Below are 22,958 nucleotides of genomic sequence, written 5' to 3'. Positions count from 1 at the left end.
AGAGCTAAGCTACTCTGAGTGTCGCCCGTATAGCCACGAGTACACAGAAGTGAGGAGATAAAGGCCAACGGCTGTGACAGAATCGTTGGAGGACGACAGCCTTCATACACTGTGGATTCCACGAAATGATGAAAAGAAGGTTAATCTCTCCTCTAAATACTTAATTTTTGAGTCATGCTTACGGCAGGTAGAAAAAGACCCTAAAAACATTTTTATTTATAATCTATGCATAATAATAAATGTCTGATCTCATTACTTTATTCAAAACATTCTGGCACCCAACGTGTTGTCATTACATTGCACTATTTCATAATACCGAGCTTTTTTCGATGAAGTAGAGAGGAATATAATTTTCATTCTTGATGAGTATAACAGCCTCAGGGATAGAAGAGAAATTCATTACCACTAGTCAGAGCATACTGCATTATTCGGAACTGACAGAAAAATGTGAGTATGCTCATTCTCATAATCGATATTTACAATGGTGTGGCAAAAAGCAACGGATGCCTCCTAATGTCCTATTGGACATCTTTTAGCCCGGCAGCAACTCGAGGTGATATATTTTTCGTTTTTTTTTTTTTTTTTTTTTTGAGCCATCAGTCTTCCGACTCGATTGATGAAGCCAGCCATGAATTCCTCTCCTGTGCCAAACTCATCATCTCGGAGTAGCACTTGCAACATACGTCCTCAGCTATTCCAACCTGGGTCTTCCTTTACATTTCCCTCACCTCCTTCTAGTACCATGGGAGCTATTTCCTGATGTCTTAAGAGATGTCCTACCATCCCATCCCTTCTTCTTGTCAGTGTTTTCCATATATCCCCTTCCTCACCGATGCAAGGCAGCATTAACTGAAGTTGACGATGCGTACAACAGACAGTTGACCTCGTCGCTGAAACGGCTCAAACTGCTCACAGCAACTGTCTGCTGTACGCATCGTCAACTTCAGCTGAGGGTGTTATCTGAAGATGGCCTAAGCATAAGTCAAAACGGTCATTTTAATAAAGTACCATCGCCATCTAGACTTTTTCTTCACTGACCTTTATTCTACTCCTTCCCCTACAACCGCATTCCAGTTCCCCAGGATTGTTAGATTTTCGTCTATATTTACGCAATGAATTATCCTTTAATTATTCTCATATACTTTCTCTATCTTTTCCTCTGCTTGCGACATCGGCACGTATACTGAACTATCGCTATCGGTGTTGATTTGCTGTCGATTCTGGTGAAAACAACCCTATCACTGAACTGTTCACTGTAACCTACTCTCATCCCTACGTCCCCGTTCATATCCAATCCCACTCCCGCTATACCACCTTCTGCTGCTGTTGATATTGCCCTGTACTCATCTGACCAAAAATCCATGCCTTCTTTCCATTTCACTTCACGGACCCTCACAGTATCTAAATTGAGCCTTAGCATTTCAGTTTTCAGACTTTCTAGCTTCCCTGACATCATCAAACTTCTGACATTCCTCCCCCTCCCCCCCCCCCCTGACGTGTAGAACGTTACCCTTTCATTGATTCTTAAGTCTTCTTCTCATGGTCATCTTCCCCTTGGCAGTCCTCTAACGGAGATCCGCGTGGATGACTATACCGAAATCTTTAGCCAATGGAGAGATCGTCATGACACGTTTCTCAATTACTTGCTACATGTCCTGTGGATACACGTTATGTGTCTTTAATGCAGTGCCTTCCATTGCCTTCTGCGTCCTCAGGCAGTTGATCATTGCTGATTATTTCGCCTTTAGGGGCAGATTCCCACCCCAAGGGCAAGAGAGTGCCCTGAACCTCTGTCCGCCCTCTTTGGCAGAAAAGAGTGACTTCTTATGCCAGAAATCATCGCCCAGCATTACTGGAGATTTTTTCATAATTTAAGCAGTGGCGGGGCTCAAACCTGGGACCGAGGTCCTTTTTATTACTAATCAAAGACGCTACACCTAGGCGACGTGTCTAGTCGTCCATTATTGTGAAAGTGTTGCCGTCGCAAGATTTTGTGCACAAACTGACCTCCCGATTATATCCAATAAATGTTCTATGGGGTTCACGTCGGACGATCTGGGTGGCCAAACCAGTCCAGAATGTCCTTCAAACAATCGTGAACCATTGAGGCCCCGTGACAAGGCTCACTGTTATCCATAAAAATTCATTATTTTTAAACATGAAGTCCACGAATGGCAGGAAACGGTTTCCAAGTAGCCTAACATAACAATTTCCAGTCAATGATAGGTTCAGATGGACCAGAGGACCATTTTTCGTAAACGCAGCCCACATCATCATGGAGCCACCATCATCTTGTGAAACGTACAATGCAATATTCACAGTTCGATCATTGGCTTTGTAGGATCTCCGCCACTCTCGAATCCTACCGTCGTTTCTTACTAACTTAGATCTTGAGTCATATGACCATGCCACGGTTTTCCAGTCGTCTAGGATCCAACGGATATGGTCACAAGACCAATATAAGTGCTGCAGACGATGTCGTGCTGTTACCAACGGCACTCACGTCTGTTTTCTGTTACCATAGCCCACTAACGCCAAATTTTGCCGCACTGTGCTAACGAATAATTTGTAAGTACGCCCTTACATTGGTTTCTGCGGTTATTTGTGTTGCTTGTCCATTAGCACTGACTGGCTGCTCTCGGTCGTTAAGTGAAACCCGTCGGCCACTTCGTTGTCGAAGGTAAGAGGTAATAATCGTAATTTGCTACTTTCCGCACACTCTTGACACTGTGTATCTCGGAATATTGAATTCCCTAACGATTTCCGATTTGGACTGTTCCATGCGTCTAGCTCCAACTACCATTGAGCTTTCAACGTTTGTTAATTTCCGTCGTGCGGGCCATAATCACGTCGGAAACCTTTTCATGTGAATCACATGAGTACAAATGACAGTTCCGCCAATACACTGCACTTTTATATCATGTGTACGCGATATTAGCACCATCTGTATGTGTTCATATCGCTGTATAATGATTTTTTCCGCTTCAGTGTTATTTATAGGTATAAGTGAGAATGTGCTAAGTAAAAGATTATGTAGATATGAGAGTTGTTTACCTTGAACTGTAAATATAAAAGTTAAATGGTTTATTTATGATATGGCAATGGTCGCCGAAAGTGAACAAGAACTGTGTGTAGTCGAATACTTAATGAGATGGATTAAATGCAGCGTTATGAACTTAATATGTACATTAACTACACGAAAATGGAAGTAATGGTGTGCACAGACGTGAGAAATGTTGCACTGCTAAATGTTAGACTTGTGTAAGAGATTCTTGAAGAGATGGATGCGTACTGGTATCTAAGGAGCATCATAGCTGTGGAAGAGACATCATGAAAGATGTGGTAGCAATGATCAAACACTTTCAACAAATGGACGCAGCTTATAAATCTTGAAACCAACAAGAGATTTACATAGAGTGCTGCTGGAGCTAATCCATATACTAGCGCGAAATGTGGACAGTGGGAAAAACACTAAAGAAACAACAAGTAGCCTTTGGAGTGCTATGTTACAAGAGAATAATTATTCATCTAGTCTTGCAAATAATCAGTAAGATGATTTGAAAAGTGGGAGCAGTTGGTCACACATTACGACGTCAGGTGTCACAGAAAAAATGTTCTTGTAGAAAGGATGATGTAAGAAAAGAAAATAGTAGCACGTCTATCGTAGACATTAGAATATTGCTGGTCTATAAACCAGCAGTTATGTTGAAAAGGAGATGAAAGTTGGTTAGGGACAGGAATCGAGTACTCCACTGAATCAACCTTAACATTAGTGGTCGAAATATAAACATATTAACCTCGACCAAATTATTCTTTGTAGTTGTCAAGGTAATCCACGTAGAGTACAGACGGTATTAACTCAAATTACTACTGTTGACATAACGTGGAAGGATTCTTCTACTAATGTGAATATTTGTAGCCAGGGAAGTATGTTTGCAAACACATTATACGTTCTCTTTGGTTTGCAACATCTGAGACGTTCTACAAAGCAGAATTTCGTCAAGATCGGTCCTAGTAAAGGTGATGAATACGTGATAATAGACATATATGCCCTAATGAAAGAGATAAAATGCTGAATGAAATAACTATGTTCATAAATACTAAACTAGAAGAAAATGCTGAGCTTATTATTCAATAGTAAAGCTGACAGCAGATCAGAGAGGATTTCAGAGTGCAACCCTAAAAGACATGGATTACTTGTCCAATAAGATAAATTGTCTGGATGGTAGCAAAGGAGTTTTCAATTCTAGCCTAAAATTGTTTCTTCTTGACAACTCATCTACTCCAAGGACGAATTTTTAGTTAAAAACTAGTAGTATTTGTAGCTTGAAAAGGAAAAGGACCAAGCTATATGATTAGTATTGAAAAGTAATACGTTGATAGTAGTTAAATACTGGACAGTCTGCTACTTTGTAATCCATAACTCACAGCATGCAGCTATGCTCACCTACCAGTCATTTGTATTTTGTTGGTAAACTGACTCTTTTCACATCATTTCGATTAAAATCACGCAAATAATATACGGAATACGTTAGTAACTGACGTGTCTGAAAACACTTTCCTATAAGGAAATGAGTCCCGGGAGTCTGCAGGACAGTTTTGCTGTTCGATAACGAGATTATCATCAACGAAGTAACTTTTCCGAACTTATGGTCTGCGGGAGGATGGGCGGTGGTAAGAGCCGAGCAAGAGCTTGATTAAAGGTCTCTCTCCAATCACCTGGACTGATTTACGGAAACGACCTTCTTGAAAGCGCGTTTTCTGCATTAACTCTGAACCTCGGTTCGGGATTTTTCATTTAGAGTCCACCACATTTTTTTCTCTGTCTGGTGTCGAACGGTTTTCGATTCACTGGGAAATGCCGCGTCACTGAACCGTTAAGAACTTTTGATCTGTTACTGTCTATTTTGAAACATAGTTTACGAAAGTTTCCATAAGGACTACCTCGTATTTAAACACATCTTAATAGTCAGTTTCATTAGAAACCACCAGTTTTTGACACTGAATTTCAAGTATCTTGCACTGTAATACGTATTAATTAAAAGAAGCAGCCTGGATAAAAATGTTCTCCCCCTAAATGTAACGTGAAGCACGTGCTTGCTGTCTTAAACTAAAACTGCTTTATTGCAAACATTTAAATCGAGTCGACACATACGCTTCGTAGGAGTTCCATTGCTGGTACATAAATAATTGATAAAGTCCCTTACGGATTAAATCTCGCAATCAAAGTTTAAGAAGGTTTATGTCTCTAATTCACACCAGGGAAAAAATTTTAATAATTCAGGAAGTGTCGTTAATAATGTATGCCCGCCGAGGAGTAAAAGGTGCGTTTTGAAAATATTTATGTATTCATTTCTAACTTATTTCCTTTTCCCTTATTCTGCATTTATAGTTTGCGTGGTACACACTCTCTTTTAGAAGTATCACGCTTTTCGCAAATACGAATACTACTTCTAAAGAGGTGTATTCCTCGAAGTATTTTCAAATTAAATAAACTTCTCTTGCATTTCTGGCTCTTTCAGCTTCAGTATATGCATAAACTGTAGGGTGAAGTATACGATACAGCGAAGTGCTCATCTCAAGGAATAGAAACTATACCACATGATTAAAAAATAGCTCAAATGGCTCTGAGCACTATGGGACTTAACATCTGACGTCATCAGTCCCCTAGAACTTAGAACTACTTAAACCTAACTAACCTTAGGACATCACACACATTCATGCCAGAGGCAGGATTCGAACCTGCGACCGTAGCTGCCGCGCGGTTCCAGACTGACGCACCTAGTACCGCTCGGCCACACTGACCACATGATTAGGCATGATGTTGTATGATATGTGCTGTAGATGGTGTTTTGAAATGGCTTGGTATTTAATCTTTTCCTAGTTTGAGTACTTATTTTAGTGGTCATTGTGTCACAAGTAACTGTGTGTGAAATCCAGAGTGCCCTGTAGTGGTCTCGGTGATGAAATGTAATAACCACGGGACTTTGCTTTTGGCTTTCGCTACTATGGCGGTGGGTGTGAAAGCGACATTTAATTGCGCTTAGCTATTGCTGTGTACAAGTTTACTCGTGACACAGTATCTAAACACGTTCAGGTCTTTGTAGAGGATGACAGGACCGATTATCACGGAAGCCAGAATTGGGTGCACGGGTAAGTTTCATACGCTGCTACGTATCCTGTTCAGCAAACCAATAACAAATGACATACACTTTCCGGTTGTGTTGGCTGTAACTGAGACGCCATCGTATGGAAATGGCTCACACTTTATTTTGATTTCTTTACTTGATCCTAACGGAGTAATATCACAGGATTGATCAGTTACTTCTCTGAAAGCTTCCAGTGCTCGTGGTTTTGAGTGTGCGCCATGGTGTGCGCCGCGTTCTTTACAATTCCCCTAAGGTAAAAATACTGAAAGGAAAAGGGGATCGGGGGGAAGTGGAAGAGTGAGGAAGGTCAGGCGGTTAAATTCGGAGATGGAACTAGGTACTCTGTAGCACTTCCTCTTCGTTACGTGCATTTCACATTGACGTATGATCGAGAAATAATTTCAGTTCAACCTGAAATAAAGGAGCTAATCCATCGTTTTAAAAATTGTCATCGTTAAAAAGGCCGTTAAGACAAAACGTGATAATGCGCAATACCTGAGTCTGTAGCTAGGGCAAAGGACCCCGAAATGCAAGTGTAAATAGGAAGAATCTGGCCGAAGCTACCATATTTTACGTATTATCTAATGGTGTAATCAACTAAATTTGAGGGTGCGGATGATTTTTTACTGGAAAATAAAAAGAGTAAAATAAGTCCTGAAGAAGAATTAGTACTGTTTGGCAGCGGTCTGGCATATACGCCAGGAACTGTTTAAGGGAGAAGGTATTTTAAACACAGAGACCATTGTCATTTCACCGGTGTATATCTGGACGCTGCACATGCCAGCTGCGACGTGAACTACAGATCTCATTATACAGCGTAAGTCACATTGCACTATCTGAACAACTACGACGGCCATTTCTTGATCACGAACATGTAAAAAAAATAAAAATAAAAATAAAAAAATAAAAAAAAGATGAAAGGATGAAGGGGTGACAGATGAGGGTGGACAGGAACCAAATCCAGGGCATGTTTCTTTACTGCCATCTAGTATGGAAAAATATAAATCATTTAGGAAGAGTACTACAGCATTGCACCAACCATTTAAGGTAATGGGTACACACGAGGTGTACTCTGGATAACAAAACTGGGTAACAGATGTTGGAAATTTGCTGTGCAGGAAGTGGAGCATTAGAAGGAAGATGCAAGTACAAAATAGCAGGAGGAATTGCTCAAGGCACACGGCGATTGAAATAAAAAGCAGCTGTTAACATGTACGTCCCGTGTGTGCACGACTAGTATCGATAGTATCTATGCGTCTCACCTGTTGCTGGGAGACCAGAGGACGCTTCGCTGTCAGAGAGTGCATGCAAACGGCCACGGACGGCAAGCTACGGATAATGACTGGCTCACAGCAATGGTACCTGGAGGTCCGTGTCGGCTGTGGACGTGTGAGCGCTCGGCATTGGCCGAACATTGTCAGAAGGCGGCGCCCTCGCCTGGGGAGAGTTACAGACGCCATCGCGCCGATTGGAAACTTGACTGTCATCCACCCAACCGTTGAAGGAAGCGTGCCTGCTTGGTGCACTGTTGCTTGCCAATGTATGAACTACGGTGAGACTTTTTCGTAACAGGTGTTTATTTTGGGTTTAACACAGTATACTGGTTACTTCCGCACCTACTTGATACTGGTGTCGTTACTCCAGCCTGGTGTTATGGGCTAAAGGCGCTGTGGCGAACGTAAATGAGCAAAGTGGCTGTCTTTTGCTGTTATATTATTTTGCAGAATACATCTCCTGTTCTTTATCTCACGTTTTCAATTGTTTTTATGATGTTGTTACTCAGCTACAGACCTACTGTTTAGCACACCTATAATTTGCCTGAATCACAAATTATCTAGTATCTTGCATTTTATGATAATGTTTATTCACTTTACACACTTTATGACCACCTATCTAATAGCTGGTATGTCTATCTTTGGCATGGATATCAGTGCAAGCAATGAGGCCTTGGTAGGTTGCTGGAGGAAGTAGAGACCACATTTGCGTACACAAATCACCAAATCACTTGACGCCACTTGCAATCATATCCCAGATGTGTCAGAATGTGTTATAATGGGTTCAGATCTGGCGAGTTTTGAGGCCAGCACGTCAATCGTTACTTTATAACGTGTTCTTCGAACTTCTCCATCACACTCCTTGTCTTGAGACATGGCACATTATCTTGTTGAGAAATGCCATTACTGTCGGGAAACACGATCGTCAAGAAGGGGTGTATGTGATGTATAGCCACTTTATGATGCTCCTTGGCCGTCATAGTGCCTTGAAAGAGTTCCACGGGATCCGTGGATGCCCACGTGAATGTTCCGCAGAGCATAATAGAGCCGCTGCCAGCTTGTCTCCGGCCAACGATACAGGTGTCAAGGAGGTGTTCACGTGGAAAACGCGAATTCGCGCCCTCACATCAGCATGATGAAGAAAGTCTTGGATTCGTAAGACCAGGCAACGCTCTCCCACTGTCACAACGTCTAGTACCGGTGGTGACGTGCCATTTCTGTCACAGTCGCCGATGTCGTGGTGTCAACATTTGCACAGGCATGGGTCATCAGCTGCGGAGGCCCAGCATTAGGAGTGTTCGGTGCACTGTTTGTTCAGACACACTTGTACTCTGCCGAGCATTGAAGTCTGATGTTAGTTCCGCCACAGTTCGCTGCATTAATGTTTTTTCCAGCGAGGCATGCCTTCGCATTGTGTGTCCAAAGTAGGTCAGCTTTTGGTTCGAATGGTTCAAATGGCTCTGAGCACTATGGGACTTAACATCTGTGGTCATCAGTTACCTAGAACTTAGAACTACTTAAACCTAACTAACCTAATGACATCACAAACATCCATGCCCGAGGCAGGATTCGAACCTGCGACAGCAGCAGTCTCGCGGTTCCGGACTGCGCGCCTAGAACCGCTAGACCACTGCGGCCGGAGGTCAGCTTTTGTTTTAAGATTAGACCTTCCACGGAGAAATCTGGTTTAATTTGCTCCAATATTCATCTGTTGGTTCTCTTTGCAGTCAATGGAACTCTAAGAAGTTTCCTCCAACACCACAATTCGTAGGAGTCAATTCTTCGCCGTTCAGCCTAATGGTCCAGGTCTCACATCCATACATCACAACTGGAAAGACCATAGCCCTCACAATACGGATCTTTGTTGCTAGTGTTATATCTCTGGACCTTATAACCTTGTCAAGGTTTGACATCGCCTGTCTACCGAGCAACAGGCGTCTCCGGATTTCATGGCTGCAGTCACCGCCAGCAGAGATCTGGGAACCGAGATAACTGAATGTGATCACTACCTCCATGGGTTCTCCTGCTATATCCCACGAATTGGTAGGTGTAGTTGCCATAATTTTCGTTTTCTTCACATTCAGCATAAGACCAGCCTTTTCACTTTCGTCTTTCACCTTCAGTAAGAGTGTTCTCAATTCTTCTTCACTTTCTGCCAAAAGGATCGTATCATCCGCGTACCTGAGGTTGTTTACATTTATGCCAGCTATTGTAATTCCTGTTTCTCCTTCATCTAGCCTCGCATTCCTCATGACATGTTCTGCATACAGATTGAATAAGTACGGTGACAGTGTGCAGCCTTGCCGGACCCCTTTCTGAATCTTTATCCATTTCGTTGTTCCATACATAGTTCTCACCGTGGCTTCTTGGTCAAGGTATAAACTCCGTATCAGATGAATGAGGTGATCTGGTACACCCATGTTTTTCAGTACGTTCCATAATTTGTTGTGATCGACGCAGTCAAAGGCTTTGGCGTAGTCAATAAAGCAGAGGTACACATCTTTCTTGAATTCTCTCGCTTTTTCCATAATCCACCGAATGTTAGCAATTTGATCTCTAGTTCCTCTTCCTTTCCTAAATCCAGCTTGTTCAAACAATAGTTCAAACAACACCAAATCATAAATAACGTTGATTTAATTCAATCAGCTATCTAGATCGAGAGCTGATTGAATTAAATCAATGTTATTTATGATTTGGTGTTGTTTGAACTATTGTCTGCTTGTTTATTATTTGTTAGTTGTTGGTTCTGTGATGTTGCTCTCTGGGTTTCACACTTTGCGACGTCCGAGCGCCCTCTGATTAGAACGGCCACAGCTCGCGAGAGGAGACTCGGTTGGGGCAGTGACGGAGATTCGATCGGCGGCAGTAACAGAGGGAAGACAGCGCACGAAGCATCGCGAGTAGTCAATCGGCGTTTGGTGTACTGCAAGGACGCACGGCGCCTTGGGCTGGTGGCGGGTGGAACGGGAGTGCGGAAGCAGTCACCGGTGAACATGGGCTCTGTTTAAGAGTCGTGTCCATCTCGAAACATGAGAGTGCGGGAGTTTAGCCTGGCGAGCGTGTTAACGGCGAGCTCCTGTACTAACTTTAAATGATGAGTCATTTTGTAGTGGAACTTTTCGATGCCAGTGCTCCGTGTGGCCACTTCGATTTTCGTTAGTCATTCCTTAAACCACTTGTACTTGGGCCCGGGATACTTGGTACTGCAAGTCCATGTAACTGCGCTGGGCCCGGGTTCCGTTGCAATACAATTGTGGCCGATATTCGGCGATTTCTTTTTTTATTATTATTGTAAATCTTTCAAGTGGTCAAATTCTGTGAATCGAAGTTCATTCTCTGAATGAATCTTCAGCCGCAAATTTAAATTGGAATTGCCAACTTCTTTTTGTTGGCAACTATAATAGTAACAATTTTGCGCCGTCGAACGGTGCTTTGGTATTTAGGGTTGTGTGCGAATTTTCTGGTCATTATCACCTTGAGTTAGTTGTTGTTTATAAAATTATCATGTGAAATTTCACGTCATTGGAGATTGTTTAATGAACTATTGCTTTAATAGTAACTGCGAGTGTCGCACTATAACGTTTAAAATCTCTTCCTGCATTTGGCGCTACCCAGTGCTTGGCTGTTGGTTTTACTAGTTTAGTGAACTGCGTACTAATAATGGGTTTGTTTGTTCTTGAAGCCGTTATTGGTGTACGCAGGGCCTCCTGCCTGTTGTTGCCACTTGAGCTCTCGAGCACGGAATTCAGACGCGCGGCCGATGTGAACGCCAGTTGTCGATAATGTGCTGACAGCTGTGTAGATTTTTCAGGTTACCATAACATCATATTGCCGAATGTTTTTCGTAATAGTTAATTCACATATTTGAGAGATCTTGCTATAAGAGTATTTTTTTGAAACCTAATAGCTTTTACAAATTGTTATTTTTCATATTCACAAGGCCTGATAATTGACTAGTGAGCTCAGGCCTGTAGTTATGTTAAAGCTATACTTGTGTAAAGTAATTTTCCATAATTTAAAGTTGGGACCATAAGGCAGTTCTTTCTTTCAAATTTTTTGATCTATTCTCGTTGCCTTTATACAGTTGAATAATTGGTGTAGATCACCGCAATTTGCAAATACTAATTAATCATTGTATTGTTACCAGTGCTCTGTTTGAGTTAAAGTGGTGAAAATAAATGTTTGTATCCTTAAATGGATTCAGCATTCTACTCCAGCAGCCCATGTGCCCTAGTTATCAATCCCAGACGTTACTATTTTGGAAGCTGTCTCTTAATCTTTATGCAACTCTGAGTAACTCCGTCTAAATACGTTCAGGCTACTGTTTGCTCGGCCACTGCGCCACGAGCACCTGTTGTTGCTTATGGACTCCTTGTATTGTTACCAAACTTAAGGTTAAACCTAAAGTACCTCAACCTATTCTAAAGCTTGTTATATGTCCGCCAGCCATTAATTCAGTAAATGCTTTCCTTTAAAAAGAAACAAATAAAAGCAATACGTAAAAGATGTTCAAGTTCCTCTTTAGAAAGAGGGTGAAATTCGATTCGGACTATAATTTTAACTCTAGTATTTATGCTCTTAATTTCTAGTTGTTCATTGAATTTTCATTGCAACTGTTTACCTCACTGCGTATATGCTTTTTTTTTTTTTATTGGGCTGTAAGCCCTTAGCTCAGTTGCTCAGAATCACTTTGGTAGCTGCTTGTACTTCGCGTACGAGTAACTTTAAGGCAGTTGACTTAATGGTAAAAGTGCCTTTGGGCGTTAAACTAACCTTCCACTTGCTACATTTTGGTAGCTTTGTACTGCGCCTACTTGTAAGATTCAGTTTTTTTCACTTGCTTTTATTTGGCCTTGAGCAAACTTTGAATTGCTAAATTTGTCATTTGATTTCTTACAATTTCTACCTATGAAGCAAGCCGCAAATTTAACTGTTTCTGTCTGCAACAATTCAAGATCGTACTTTGTTGTGGAAGGCACTTGGACCTTGGCTTTAAGTTGTTCTATTTGGTTGTTTCACTTTGTTTACTACCTGTGCAGCAGTTTGTTATTTACCTCAAGCTTTTTCCCCACTGTCATAAACCTGATGTATTTTTATTTTTGTAAAGTTTTTGATTTTTTATTTATTTTTTAATAAACTGTCTAAATACACATTATTGATGGTCCCAGTACGTTTCCTCTGCCAAACCAGCTTCCGACCACTTCACTCTAGTTGTACACGCAGTTTCTAACTTAAATTCTTCTATTATTTTGTTAAACCTCTAACACATACGATTATAACTCTTAATAAGTTCAACTTTGCCCTCGACAATATCGTACGCGAGACCTTCCAAGAGAACGAAGGGATTGAAGTTGAATGAAAGAGACTGGCATACTTAGCCTATGCAGACGACATCTGTTTACTCTCTAGGTCGGAAGAGGAGTTGGAGCAAATGACCAAAGAACGAAAGGAGTCTGCCAGCAAATTTGGGCTAAACATAAACGAAGCCAAGACAGAGTACCTCGTTATGACGCGTGGTCATTGTCGGAATGCTGATCATCTACAATCACTGCAGGTTAGGGACCAGTCCTACAAGAGAGTGCAAGAATTCAAATACCTAGGGGCACTTTTAACTGAGAACTCGTCACGTGAAGCAGAGATCAATGCCAGAATACAGGCAGGAAACCGATCTTACCAGAGCCTAACACAACTGCTTCGGTACTGATATCTCTCGAGGCAGTTCAAGATTCGACTGTACAAAACCCTGATACAGCCTGTTGTTCTATATGGCTGTGAGACATGGAGTATCCGGCCACAGGACTTCCATAAGCTCCTTGTTTTTGAGAGAAAAGTGCTTCGGAAGATCTTCGGTCCGGTTCTGGATGCAGATACAGGGGAATGCAGGATCAGATACAACCGAGAGCTTGAAGAACTATACCAGCAGCCCAACATAGTAGGAACTGTCAAAGTCAAACGAATGCAGTGGGCCGGCCATGTGGCCCGGATGGAGGATCACAGATGGCCTCGGAAGCTCCTGGATTTCACACCTACAGGAAAGAGACCGCCAGGGAGACCCAAGAAGGGTTGGAGGGATGGACTCCATGAAGGTTTAAACCAAGTGTCAATAGATGTGGTCGGATGGCGGATAGCAGCAATGGACAGAGTACAATGGAGGAGATGCATGCGGTCCACTGGGTCTGATCGCGTAGTAGTAGTAGTAGTAGTAGTAGTAATGAGTGGATTATAATAGCATTTAAAATGTTTAAATTCTGTGAATAATTGTGTGAAATATTGAAAATTTAACTTTTTGTTAGCTCTGGGAAAAGGCAACCTGCAACGTTGATTGTATAACGTGCGCGGGTTGGATGTTTAATTATACAGATAATAGCGAGGTGAGGAACTGTGTTGGATTCGCTGCCGGAGAGCGTGCGCTTACCTGGGCGCCGACCTTGCCCTTCCGCAGACGCGGCAGGTCGGTGAAGCACGAGGTGCAGTTCCAGCGCGGGTCCTGCGTGAGGTCGCGGTTGAAGTCGAAGTCGTTGATCTGGTTTTTCTCCAGCAAGCGTAAGTTCCACGGGAGGTCGTTGTGGCTGCGGAGAGAAAGAAAAAGAGTGAACGCAGGAAGAAGAAGAAGTTGTGGGAGGGAAATGGCGCAGGGCCTGGGGGGATATTGGGCCGGAATTGGCTGGCCGCCAAGCGCGGCGCCGTCTGCGGAACGGCCCCGTCTGCACTGCCTGGTGGCTGCTTTATCGTAAGCGCCGGCGTTACGGGCGACCGCCGCGGTCCGGCTCCACGTCACTACCCACTGTGTGACCTCTGGCCTCTTAAACAATTTGCGGGCGCGGAGGTGAGAGGAGTATCAGGATTCCGTATATTTGACTCTTTTCTTGTTATATTTGTTATTTAAACTGAGTGGCCGAAAATAATGGTAAGTCAGTGGCTGCGATGTCCTGACGCAACTCACTGAAGCTTGCGAGCATCCGACTCGCAGCAGACGACTCTACCAGAGCGACGTGTCGTCCGGTTGTGAAATACTTGTGTCGTCCGGTGCAACTTTTTTGTCATCAGTGCTCTAAATGGTATTACGCGGCCCACCACGAATAGCCCCCCCCCCCACCCCGCGCCAACTCCTCACCCCGTCTCCCCCCGACCCTCTACGCCAACCTCTTCGTCTCAGAGCACCACTAGCACCGAATATCCTCAATTATTTGTCGGCTACATTTCAATGTCTTTATTCCCGTAAGCAGTTCTCTCATCTACCACGGAAGTTATTCTTTGCTTTCTTAACTCGTATCCTATCATACTCCTCGTTCTTGTTAATGTTTTCCACATCTTCCTTCCCTCCCTGATTCTGGGGAGAGCCTCCTCATTCCACCAGATTTTCAACATCCTTCTGCAGCACCACATCTCAAACGCTTCGACTCTCTTTCTCCAACTAAGGCCAATGTTTTATAGAAATAGACCTTCTTCGTCCAGGTATGCCCTCTCTCGGTGCACTACTTTCCTTTTTATGTCCTCCTTATTTCGTCTGTCATATGAAATTTAGCGTCCAAGGTGGCAAATTCCTTTGTTTCGATTAATCCGTGGTAGCGCATTTTGATTTTCAATTGATCGCTAGTCTGATTTCTACCGTTTTCTTCATGCAGGGTACCACAGCGGAGAATTTGCTGAAGGACAGTGCCATTGTTCCACCTTGGCTGTTGCTTAATTAACAACTATGTATCCAGAATGAAATTTCATTCTGGAAACATCCCCCAGGCTGTGGCAAAGCCACGTCTCCGTAATATCCTTTCTTCCAGGAGCGCTCGTTCTGCAAGTTTCGCAGGAGAGCTTCTGTGAAGTTTGGAAGGTAGGAGTCGAGGTACCGGCGGAATTACAGCTGGGTAGCTCAGTTGGTAGAGCACTATCCCGCGAAAGGCAAAGGTCCCGAGTTCGAGTCTCGGTCCGGCACACACTTTTAATCTGACAGGAAGTTTCAACAACTATATACTTTATATGAGTGTGTGGGGTCTGTTCTTTCGAGCATGTCCGAAAGAACAGACACCACACATTCATATAATTGATTCGCCTCGATGGGCAGTAAATCCATAACCTTCAGTGCTGATTTACATTCGACCTCCAGCGAGAATCTAAAATTACCGAGCATGGACGACATGGACGGTGACTGCGTGTAAGTGGGGGTAGTGGATGTATGGCTCAGCCGGAGCGTGCCGAGATTGTCCATGCATCTGCGATAAACACTGTGCGTGGGTGGCGCAGATGTTAACGCAAGTGCCTAATAAGCAGGACATCCTGGGTTCGAGTCCTGGTGTGGCACACATTTTCACATGGCGATTCCGCACAAAGTCCCAATGTAGTTGGTATCATTAGTTCCTTCCCTTTCCTTTCCTTCCCCCATCCACCTTCAATATAGATCACCATTTACTTTATTAGGTCTCGCACGATTGACGAACTTCTCGTTACCTATACCAGTTGGAATGCCCAGAAAAGCAAATCGTGAAGAACGTATCGAAGGAAATACTTGTTAATTAAGCTGATACTTTCTGATATGAGAGGCGATACTGTACGTTTTGACCTCGAGCCCCGAATTCACGAGTAAGCTTCGATATGATGAGACTCATTACCAAGCATGCGTGTCGGTTAACTCACTCATCCTGACCAAACATCTGTCTACACTCGCTGATCTAGGAACATGCTTCCCGTGCATTTTGGTGAGTCAGTTTACATTTCTCGTAATAGGGGTACGCTGTCATACTACCGCTCCTAAAATTTGATTTAGAATCATTCATCATCATTGTCTTTAAGGTGAATGTGAATTGTCCTGTCATATGATCAAGGGATTTGTAGATTTTTTCGTGCTATTGGCTTATATTACTACATATTTGGAATTCTCTTGTTGTCTGTTCGTTCAGTACATTCTTTCTATTTTACATTACTGTTTGTGAAAACTGCAACGACTGTATGGGATATTCTCAGTCAATTAACAATAGAAGTGTGTAGAAGAATGGAAAAAAAGCAAGCAATTAAGACTGCAGAGAGGTGGTAAGCATGTGGACGGAGCGGCGCTATCTTTTGTGTGACCGGGCGTATCAGCGTTACGCCACGCTCAGTCGGTGCAGAGTACATATAGCGGAAACTTGCAAGTAAGTGGCGGTACGCCTTGTCGATGTCATAGGGCGTAATATCAGCAAACGAGTGAGTTCGAACGGGCCGGAATAATTGGTTTCAGAGAAATGGGTTTGTCAAAAAAAAAATTCAAGTCTGTGTGAAATCTTATGGGACTAAACTGCTAAGGTCATCATTCCCTAAGCTTACACACTACTTATACTAAATTATCCTAAGGAGAAACACACACGCCCATGCCCGAGGGAGGAATCGAACCTCCGCCGGGACCAGCCGCACAGTCCATGACTGCAGCGCCTTAGACTGCTCGGCTAATCCTGCGCGCCAATGGGTTTGTCGAACTGTGACATTACGGCTCATAAGGGGCTGTGGTCCTTCTGTAGAACCAATAAGTAGGAGACGGTCGTACACAGCGACGAGAGAGTATTAGCCTCATAGTGTGAGTAAAGCGGGGAATGGCCACCGTTTTGAAGTAAACAGAAGTACACATTCAGCCGAAAGTTATGAACTCTTTATTACGCTACTGGTTTCAGCCTCATGCTACATCATTACCATGCTCCTGTATAAACAACAATATAATCAAGTATAACAATCAACAATAGAAAAGAGGACAATTACCTGATGAACAGAAAAGTAGATCGTGCCATGGGTCATAAGACAGGAATATAAGAATCAATTAATATACTTGGAAGCTTAACGGAAAATCATTGCCAACATTTAATTTAAGCAAGGTGTTTCACCAGTGTTTAACAATCAGTAATATTAAAAGGGCGTCCATATGCAATAATTAAAAATAATAGCAAACAGTTATACATTGCACCCAAGGCATATAAAAAGTATAGAATAACAAGAACCACTACATATCAGACGGAAAACGACAATCTCAAATAATATATGGCGTTTCATCTACGTAATAATAAAAGAATCTGTAACGGTCTGTCAGAGGTAACAGTAACGAACTTCCACTACGTAAAAATAACTAAGACACATGTAAAAGGTATAATAATAGGAAAAATCACAAATAAAATCATAACTAGGTAAATAGCATTCTCATTTAGTGGTTAAACCATGTGTGGGCAGGTAAGTGCCAAATCAAGTTAAAATTTGTTCTAGATGAAGCTGCTAATCCATGTGTAGCGATTAACAACATTGCATAACGTAACGTATAAGGGAAGAAGGAAACTGAAGCAGGTAAGTTGAATAAAAGAGTAAACTAGGAAGGAGAAAGCGAATTCGTCCTGTAAATTAAAGAGGAAACCTATGTCGAAAACAAGACAACCTTGAAGTAGGATAAATATCCACTACTGATAATGTCCTATGTAGAAAGTAATAACGTCTTCTATAAGGATTCATGGGTAAATAATTACAGATATCGATAGTAAAACAATAGATTAGATTAGATTTACTTTCATTCCAATTGATCTGTAGAGAGGAGGTCCTCAAGGATGTAGAACATATCAGAAAAACAACAATACATGACAAATATTTACAAATCAAAGCTAATGTACCATTCCACAGGTCCCAAGTGGCATGGTCGTCATTTTTTAATGGACGCTATATGAAAGAATCATGTTACAAATACTAATGCACTGAATTTAAAATAAAAAGAGGTTTTATTTATTTATTTAAAAGGTAACAAACGTATAATACAACTACTAAATACTTATTTACAATGAACACATTACTGCACTGAACTTATTTACAATGAACACATTACTGTACTGAAATTGTGCAGAAGTTATATATATATATATATATATATATATATATATATATATATATATATACAAATCAGTTGGTTATACTGAGAAATTCAACAATGGAGTAGAAGGGGTTGGCCCCCAATAAATTCTTTAGGCTTCTCTTAAACTGAATTCCATTGGTTGTTAAGCTTTTTATGGCTGCCGGAAAGTTATTGAAAATGTGTGTTCCTGAATAATGCACACCTTTTTGTACAAGACTAAGTGACTTTAAATCCTTGTGAAGCAATGAATAAGACTATAAATTGGTAAATACTGGATGAAACTCTATAATAATTTACATTTGTGTCTACAGAGAAGTATCAAAAATGGTTCAAATGGCTCTGAGCACTTAAACCTAACTAACCTAAGGACAGCACACAACACCCAGTCATCACGAGGCAGAGAAAATCCCTGACCCCGCCGGGAATCGAACCCGAGAATCCGGGCGTGGGAAGCGAGAACGCTATGGGACTTAACATCTTAGGTCATCAGTCCCCTAGAACTTAGAACTACTTAAACCTAAGTAACCTAAGGACATCACATACATCCATGCCCGAGGCAGGATTCGAACCTGCAACCGTAGCGGTCCCGCGGTTCCAAACTGTAGCGCCTAGAACCGCTGGGCCAACCCGGCCGGCAGAGAAGTGTCATGACGAGCAATGTGAGACAGTGGTTTCCAGAATAAGAAACGTAAAACATGCACGTAATCGTACGCCGAAACAAATCTGTAAACATCATGTTACGTGCATCACGAAGATTCAAAATCAAAAATGTTTCGTTGAAACCTATGAATATGTCATCATGTAAAACGCAATAGTTGCAACGAACTATATGATGAGAAGCAGCAAGGAAGGAACAAAAGGCATCATTTATGTCGTGTTGTATCAACAATTACAGAAAAACTTGCTTGTGTGGATACGTCATCATTTGAAATGCAATTGATGTAACCATATACGTGGAGAGAAGCAGCTAGGAAAGGATTAAAGAGAACATCTATGTCGTGTTGTGTCAACAATCAAAACCTGTACAAGACTCGAAACATAGTATGGCTAAAACGCATGAAATACTAATAATGCAAACAATGTGACTGACAACCCACATGAAATTAAAAGAAAAATAACAGGTATAGTAATACAGTAACATGGTAGAAATTATGGATGCAGTGGGTAAGCTTAGATAAAAGGAATAGTCGGCCGAAGTGGTCGAGAAATTCTACGCGCTTCAGTCTGGAACTGCGCGAACGCTATGGTCGCAGGTTCGAATCCTGCCTCGGGCATGGATGTGTGTGATGTCCTTAGGTTGGTTAGGTTTAAGTAGTTCTAAGTTCTAGGGGAGTGATGACCTAAGATGTTAAGTCCCATAGTGCTCAGAGCGATAAAAGGAATAATAATTATGTATGAACAAAGAAAAAACTCAAAATCTATTAGAAAACTGTCCATGAGCAGGAAGAGCCTTAAACGCATCAAAAATAACAAAGTAAATGATTTATAGATAATAATATAGCCAAATGTACACTCCTGGAAATTGAAATAAGAACACCGTGAATTCATTGTCCCAGGAAGGGGAAACTTTATTGACACATTCCTGGGGTCAGATACATCACATGATCACACTGACAGAACCACAGGCACATAGACACAGGCAACAGAGCATGCACAATGTCGGCACTAGTACAGTGTATATCCACTTTTCGCAGCAATGCAGGCTGCTATTCTCCCATGGAGACGATCGTAGAGATGCTGGATGTAGTCCTGTGGAACGGCTTGCCATGCCATTTCCACCTGGCGCCTCAGTTGGACCAGCGTTCGTGCTGGACGTGCAGACCGCGTGAGACGACGCTTCATCCAGTCCCAAACATGCTCAATGGGGGACAGATCCGGAGATCTTACTGGCCAGGGTAGTTGACTTACACCTTCTAGAGCACGTTGGGTGGCACGGGATACATGCGGACGTGCATTGTCCTGTTCGAACAGCAAGTTCCCTTGCCGGTCTAGGAATGGTAGAACGATGGGTTCGATGACGGTTTGGATGTACCGTGCACTATTCAGTGTCCCCTCGACGATCACCAGTGGTGTACGGCCAGTGTAGGAGATCGCTCCCCACACCATGATGCCGGGTGTTGGCCCTGTGTGCCTCGGTCGTATGCAGTCCTGATTGTGGCGCTCACCTGCACGGCGCCAAACACGCATACGACCATCATTGGCACCAAGGCAGAAGCGACTCTCATCGCTGAAGACGACACGTCTCCATTCGTCCCTCCATTCACGCCTGTCACGACACCACTGGAGGCGGGCTGCACGATGTTGGGGCGTGAGCGGAAGACGGCCTAACGGTGTGCGGGACCGTAGCCCAGCTTCATGGAGACGGTTGCGAATGGTCCTCGCCGATACCCCAGGAGCAACAGTGTCCCTAATTTGCTGGGAAGTGGCGGTGCGGTCCCCCACGGCACTGCGTAGGATCCTACGGTCTTGGCGTGCATCCGTGCGTCGCTGCGGTCCGGTCCCAGGTCGACGGGCACGTGCACCTTCCGCCGACCACTGGCGACAACATCGATGTACTGTGGAGACCTCACGCCCCACGTGTTGAGCAATTCGGCGGTACGTCCACCCGGCCTCCCGCATGCCCACTATACGCCCTCGCTCAAAGTCCGTCAACTGCACATACGGTTCACGTCCACGCTGTCGCGGCATGCTACCAGTGTTAAAGACTGCGATGGAGCTCCGTATGCCACGGAAAACTGGCTGACACTGACGGCGGCGGTGCACAAATGCTGCGCAGCTAGCGCCATTCGACGGCCAACACCGCGGTTCCTGGTGTGTCCGCTGTGCCGTGCGTGTGATCATTGCTTGTACAGCCCTCTCGCAGTGTCCGGAGCAAGTATGGTGGGTCTGACACACCTGTGTCAATGTGTTCTTTTTTCCATTTCCAGGAGTGTATATAACCAAATAGATAACCGCCATCTTGCTTGAAAGCCGAAACTGACGGAAAAAGTTGATTATTTCTACTGGCTCGACGTTTTAACACCTCCCCTTGTGTCGGCATGTCTCCTCCAACAGTTCGACGCCGTCAGCTGAGGAACGGATAGATGGCACGCACGCCATTGCGCCAGCTTCGCTTTAGTACTCATCACCGATGGCTCAGACAGGTAGGAGCAGGAGAACGTTGTCACTGGCGCGCTGTGTGGCAAAACGTAATGTGTTCGAACTAGTTACACTTCAGCTTGTCCTACAGCGATGACCGGCGACGTGTTATACATAACCGTGGTGAAGGCAACATGGCAGACTGCAATGTTCAACGGTACAGCGGACAAACACCAAGTGCAATGGTTTAGGGAAGCAACCACTCCACCAGGGAAGTTCTAGATTCCCAGACCCAGCCCCTTCTGCAGGCCATTTAATATGCCACATTTCAGCAGCACAATGCTCATTCACACGTGGCGAAGAATGTGCAATCCTTCCTTGCAGAACCACAGGTACCACCTCTTCTGTGGCCTACATCTTCGCCTAATGTGTCGCCCATCGATCATGTCTGGCAGTTTGCTCTGTTTCTGCTGCAACCACTGTCGAGCTTTGTGGATGCACGGACAGACTGTGTCGCAATGCGTTCCGCCTGCAGCATATCCAGGCCCCTCTGATTTCATACCACGACATCTAGAGAGACCGATAGCAGCACGTGGGCTATAATGACATGGAGCATCCAAGGTTCTGTAATGATAATCATTTGTGAATCAGTGGAATGAATTTAATTGTGATCAAATGTCTCTTTCTGGGTGCTGTAATTTTTACAAACTGCAGTTCCTTATTTCATAGTCTACCATTTATGCTGAAAATTTCTATCTCCTTATCCCCTACAGTTACTTCCTTCTTTGTCGAAGAGCGTAAAGATTAGCGCAGGATTTAATTCTGGGAGCGACGCTTATAGTTGTATATCCACCATGGTCCACACCTCGCAAAGCGTTTATCACGCATTTGAAGAACGTCCCCCCCCCCCCTCCCCCCATTGTGTCACTTCAAGGAAAACGGATTGACAATACTAAGACAATCACAGCCATGGGAAAGAACAAACGAGTACGTGTAACAAGTAGATTTGGAATCAATGAAATGCAGAAACATGTCCTAACGATTAAGATCATTTCGTCTTCAACCTAGACTAGCTGATTATTTCGTCACTACTAGATTTTTCCAGTTTTCAAGTGATACGAATTTTACATATTTAGGTTCTTTTTCAAACATAGCAAACCGTGCTTCGCGTGTATGTGACAAGAATTCGATTAGAATAAACAGACGAGTTCATTTGCTTGGGTGAAAAGTGCCATAACGAATAGTGTGAGCATATCGTTTCCCTGTGCTAGATAAACGTGAAAAGGTTGCTATACATCGATTGCTTGCCCTATATAACGTCGGAACAGGCAGTACTGTTCACTTTGAAAGTTGGTAGTAATATAGTCGGAGATTATCACATTGGCAGTTTTTTGGCGAAGTTTGATCATTTACTACAAAAGAGCATTTAATCAAGGCTGAAGCATCGCAAGAACGAGAAAAATGCATGATTCACTATACGTTAGATGATGTTCAGAACGAATTCATGGCGAAAACTGGAGACTGTTTGACAACGATTTTAACAGAGGTAAAACGTAATAAATACATATCTTCTGCTTTTACTTCTTTAAATGCGATTCTCGATGAAGGCCA

At 43.1% G+C, this 22,958-nt stretch overlaps 1 protein-coding gene across 1 annotated transcript in view; it reads right to left on the bottom strand.

Moving 5' to 3' along the window:
- Positions 1 to 22,958, bottom strand: part of LOC124619687 (dipeptidase 1-like) — a 315,244-nt gene that overhangs the window by 240,954 nt on the left and 51,332 nt on the right. Inside the window, exon 3 of the mRNA XM_047146237.1 lies at positions 13,839 to 13,992. Coding sequence (XP_047002193.1) covers positions 13,839 to 13,992 — 154 coding nt within the window. The remainder of the gene's footprint in view (positions 1 to 13,838; positions 13,993 to 22,958) is intronic.

This window comes from Schistocerca americana, chromosome 6 (genome assembly GCF_021461395.2).
Source record: "Schistocerca americana isolate TAMUIC-IGC-003095 chromosome 6, iqSchAmer2.1, whole genome shotgun sequence".
Classification (NCBI taxonomy): domain Eukaryota; kingdom Metazoa; phylum Arthropoda; class Insecta; order Orthoptera; family Acrididae; genus Schistocerca; species Schistocerca americana.
The sequence above is the reverse complement of the archived record's forward strand: the minus strand, read 5'-3'. Positions and strand labels throughout refer to the sequence as shown.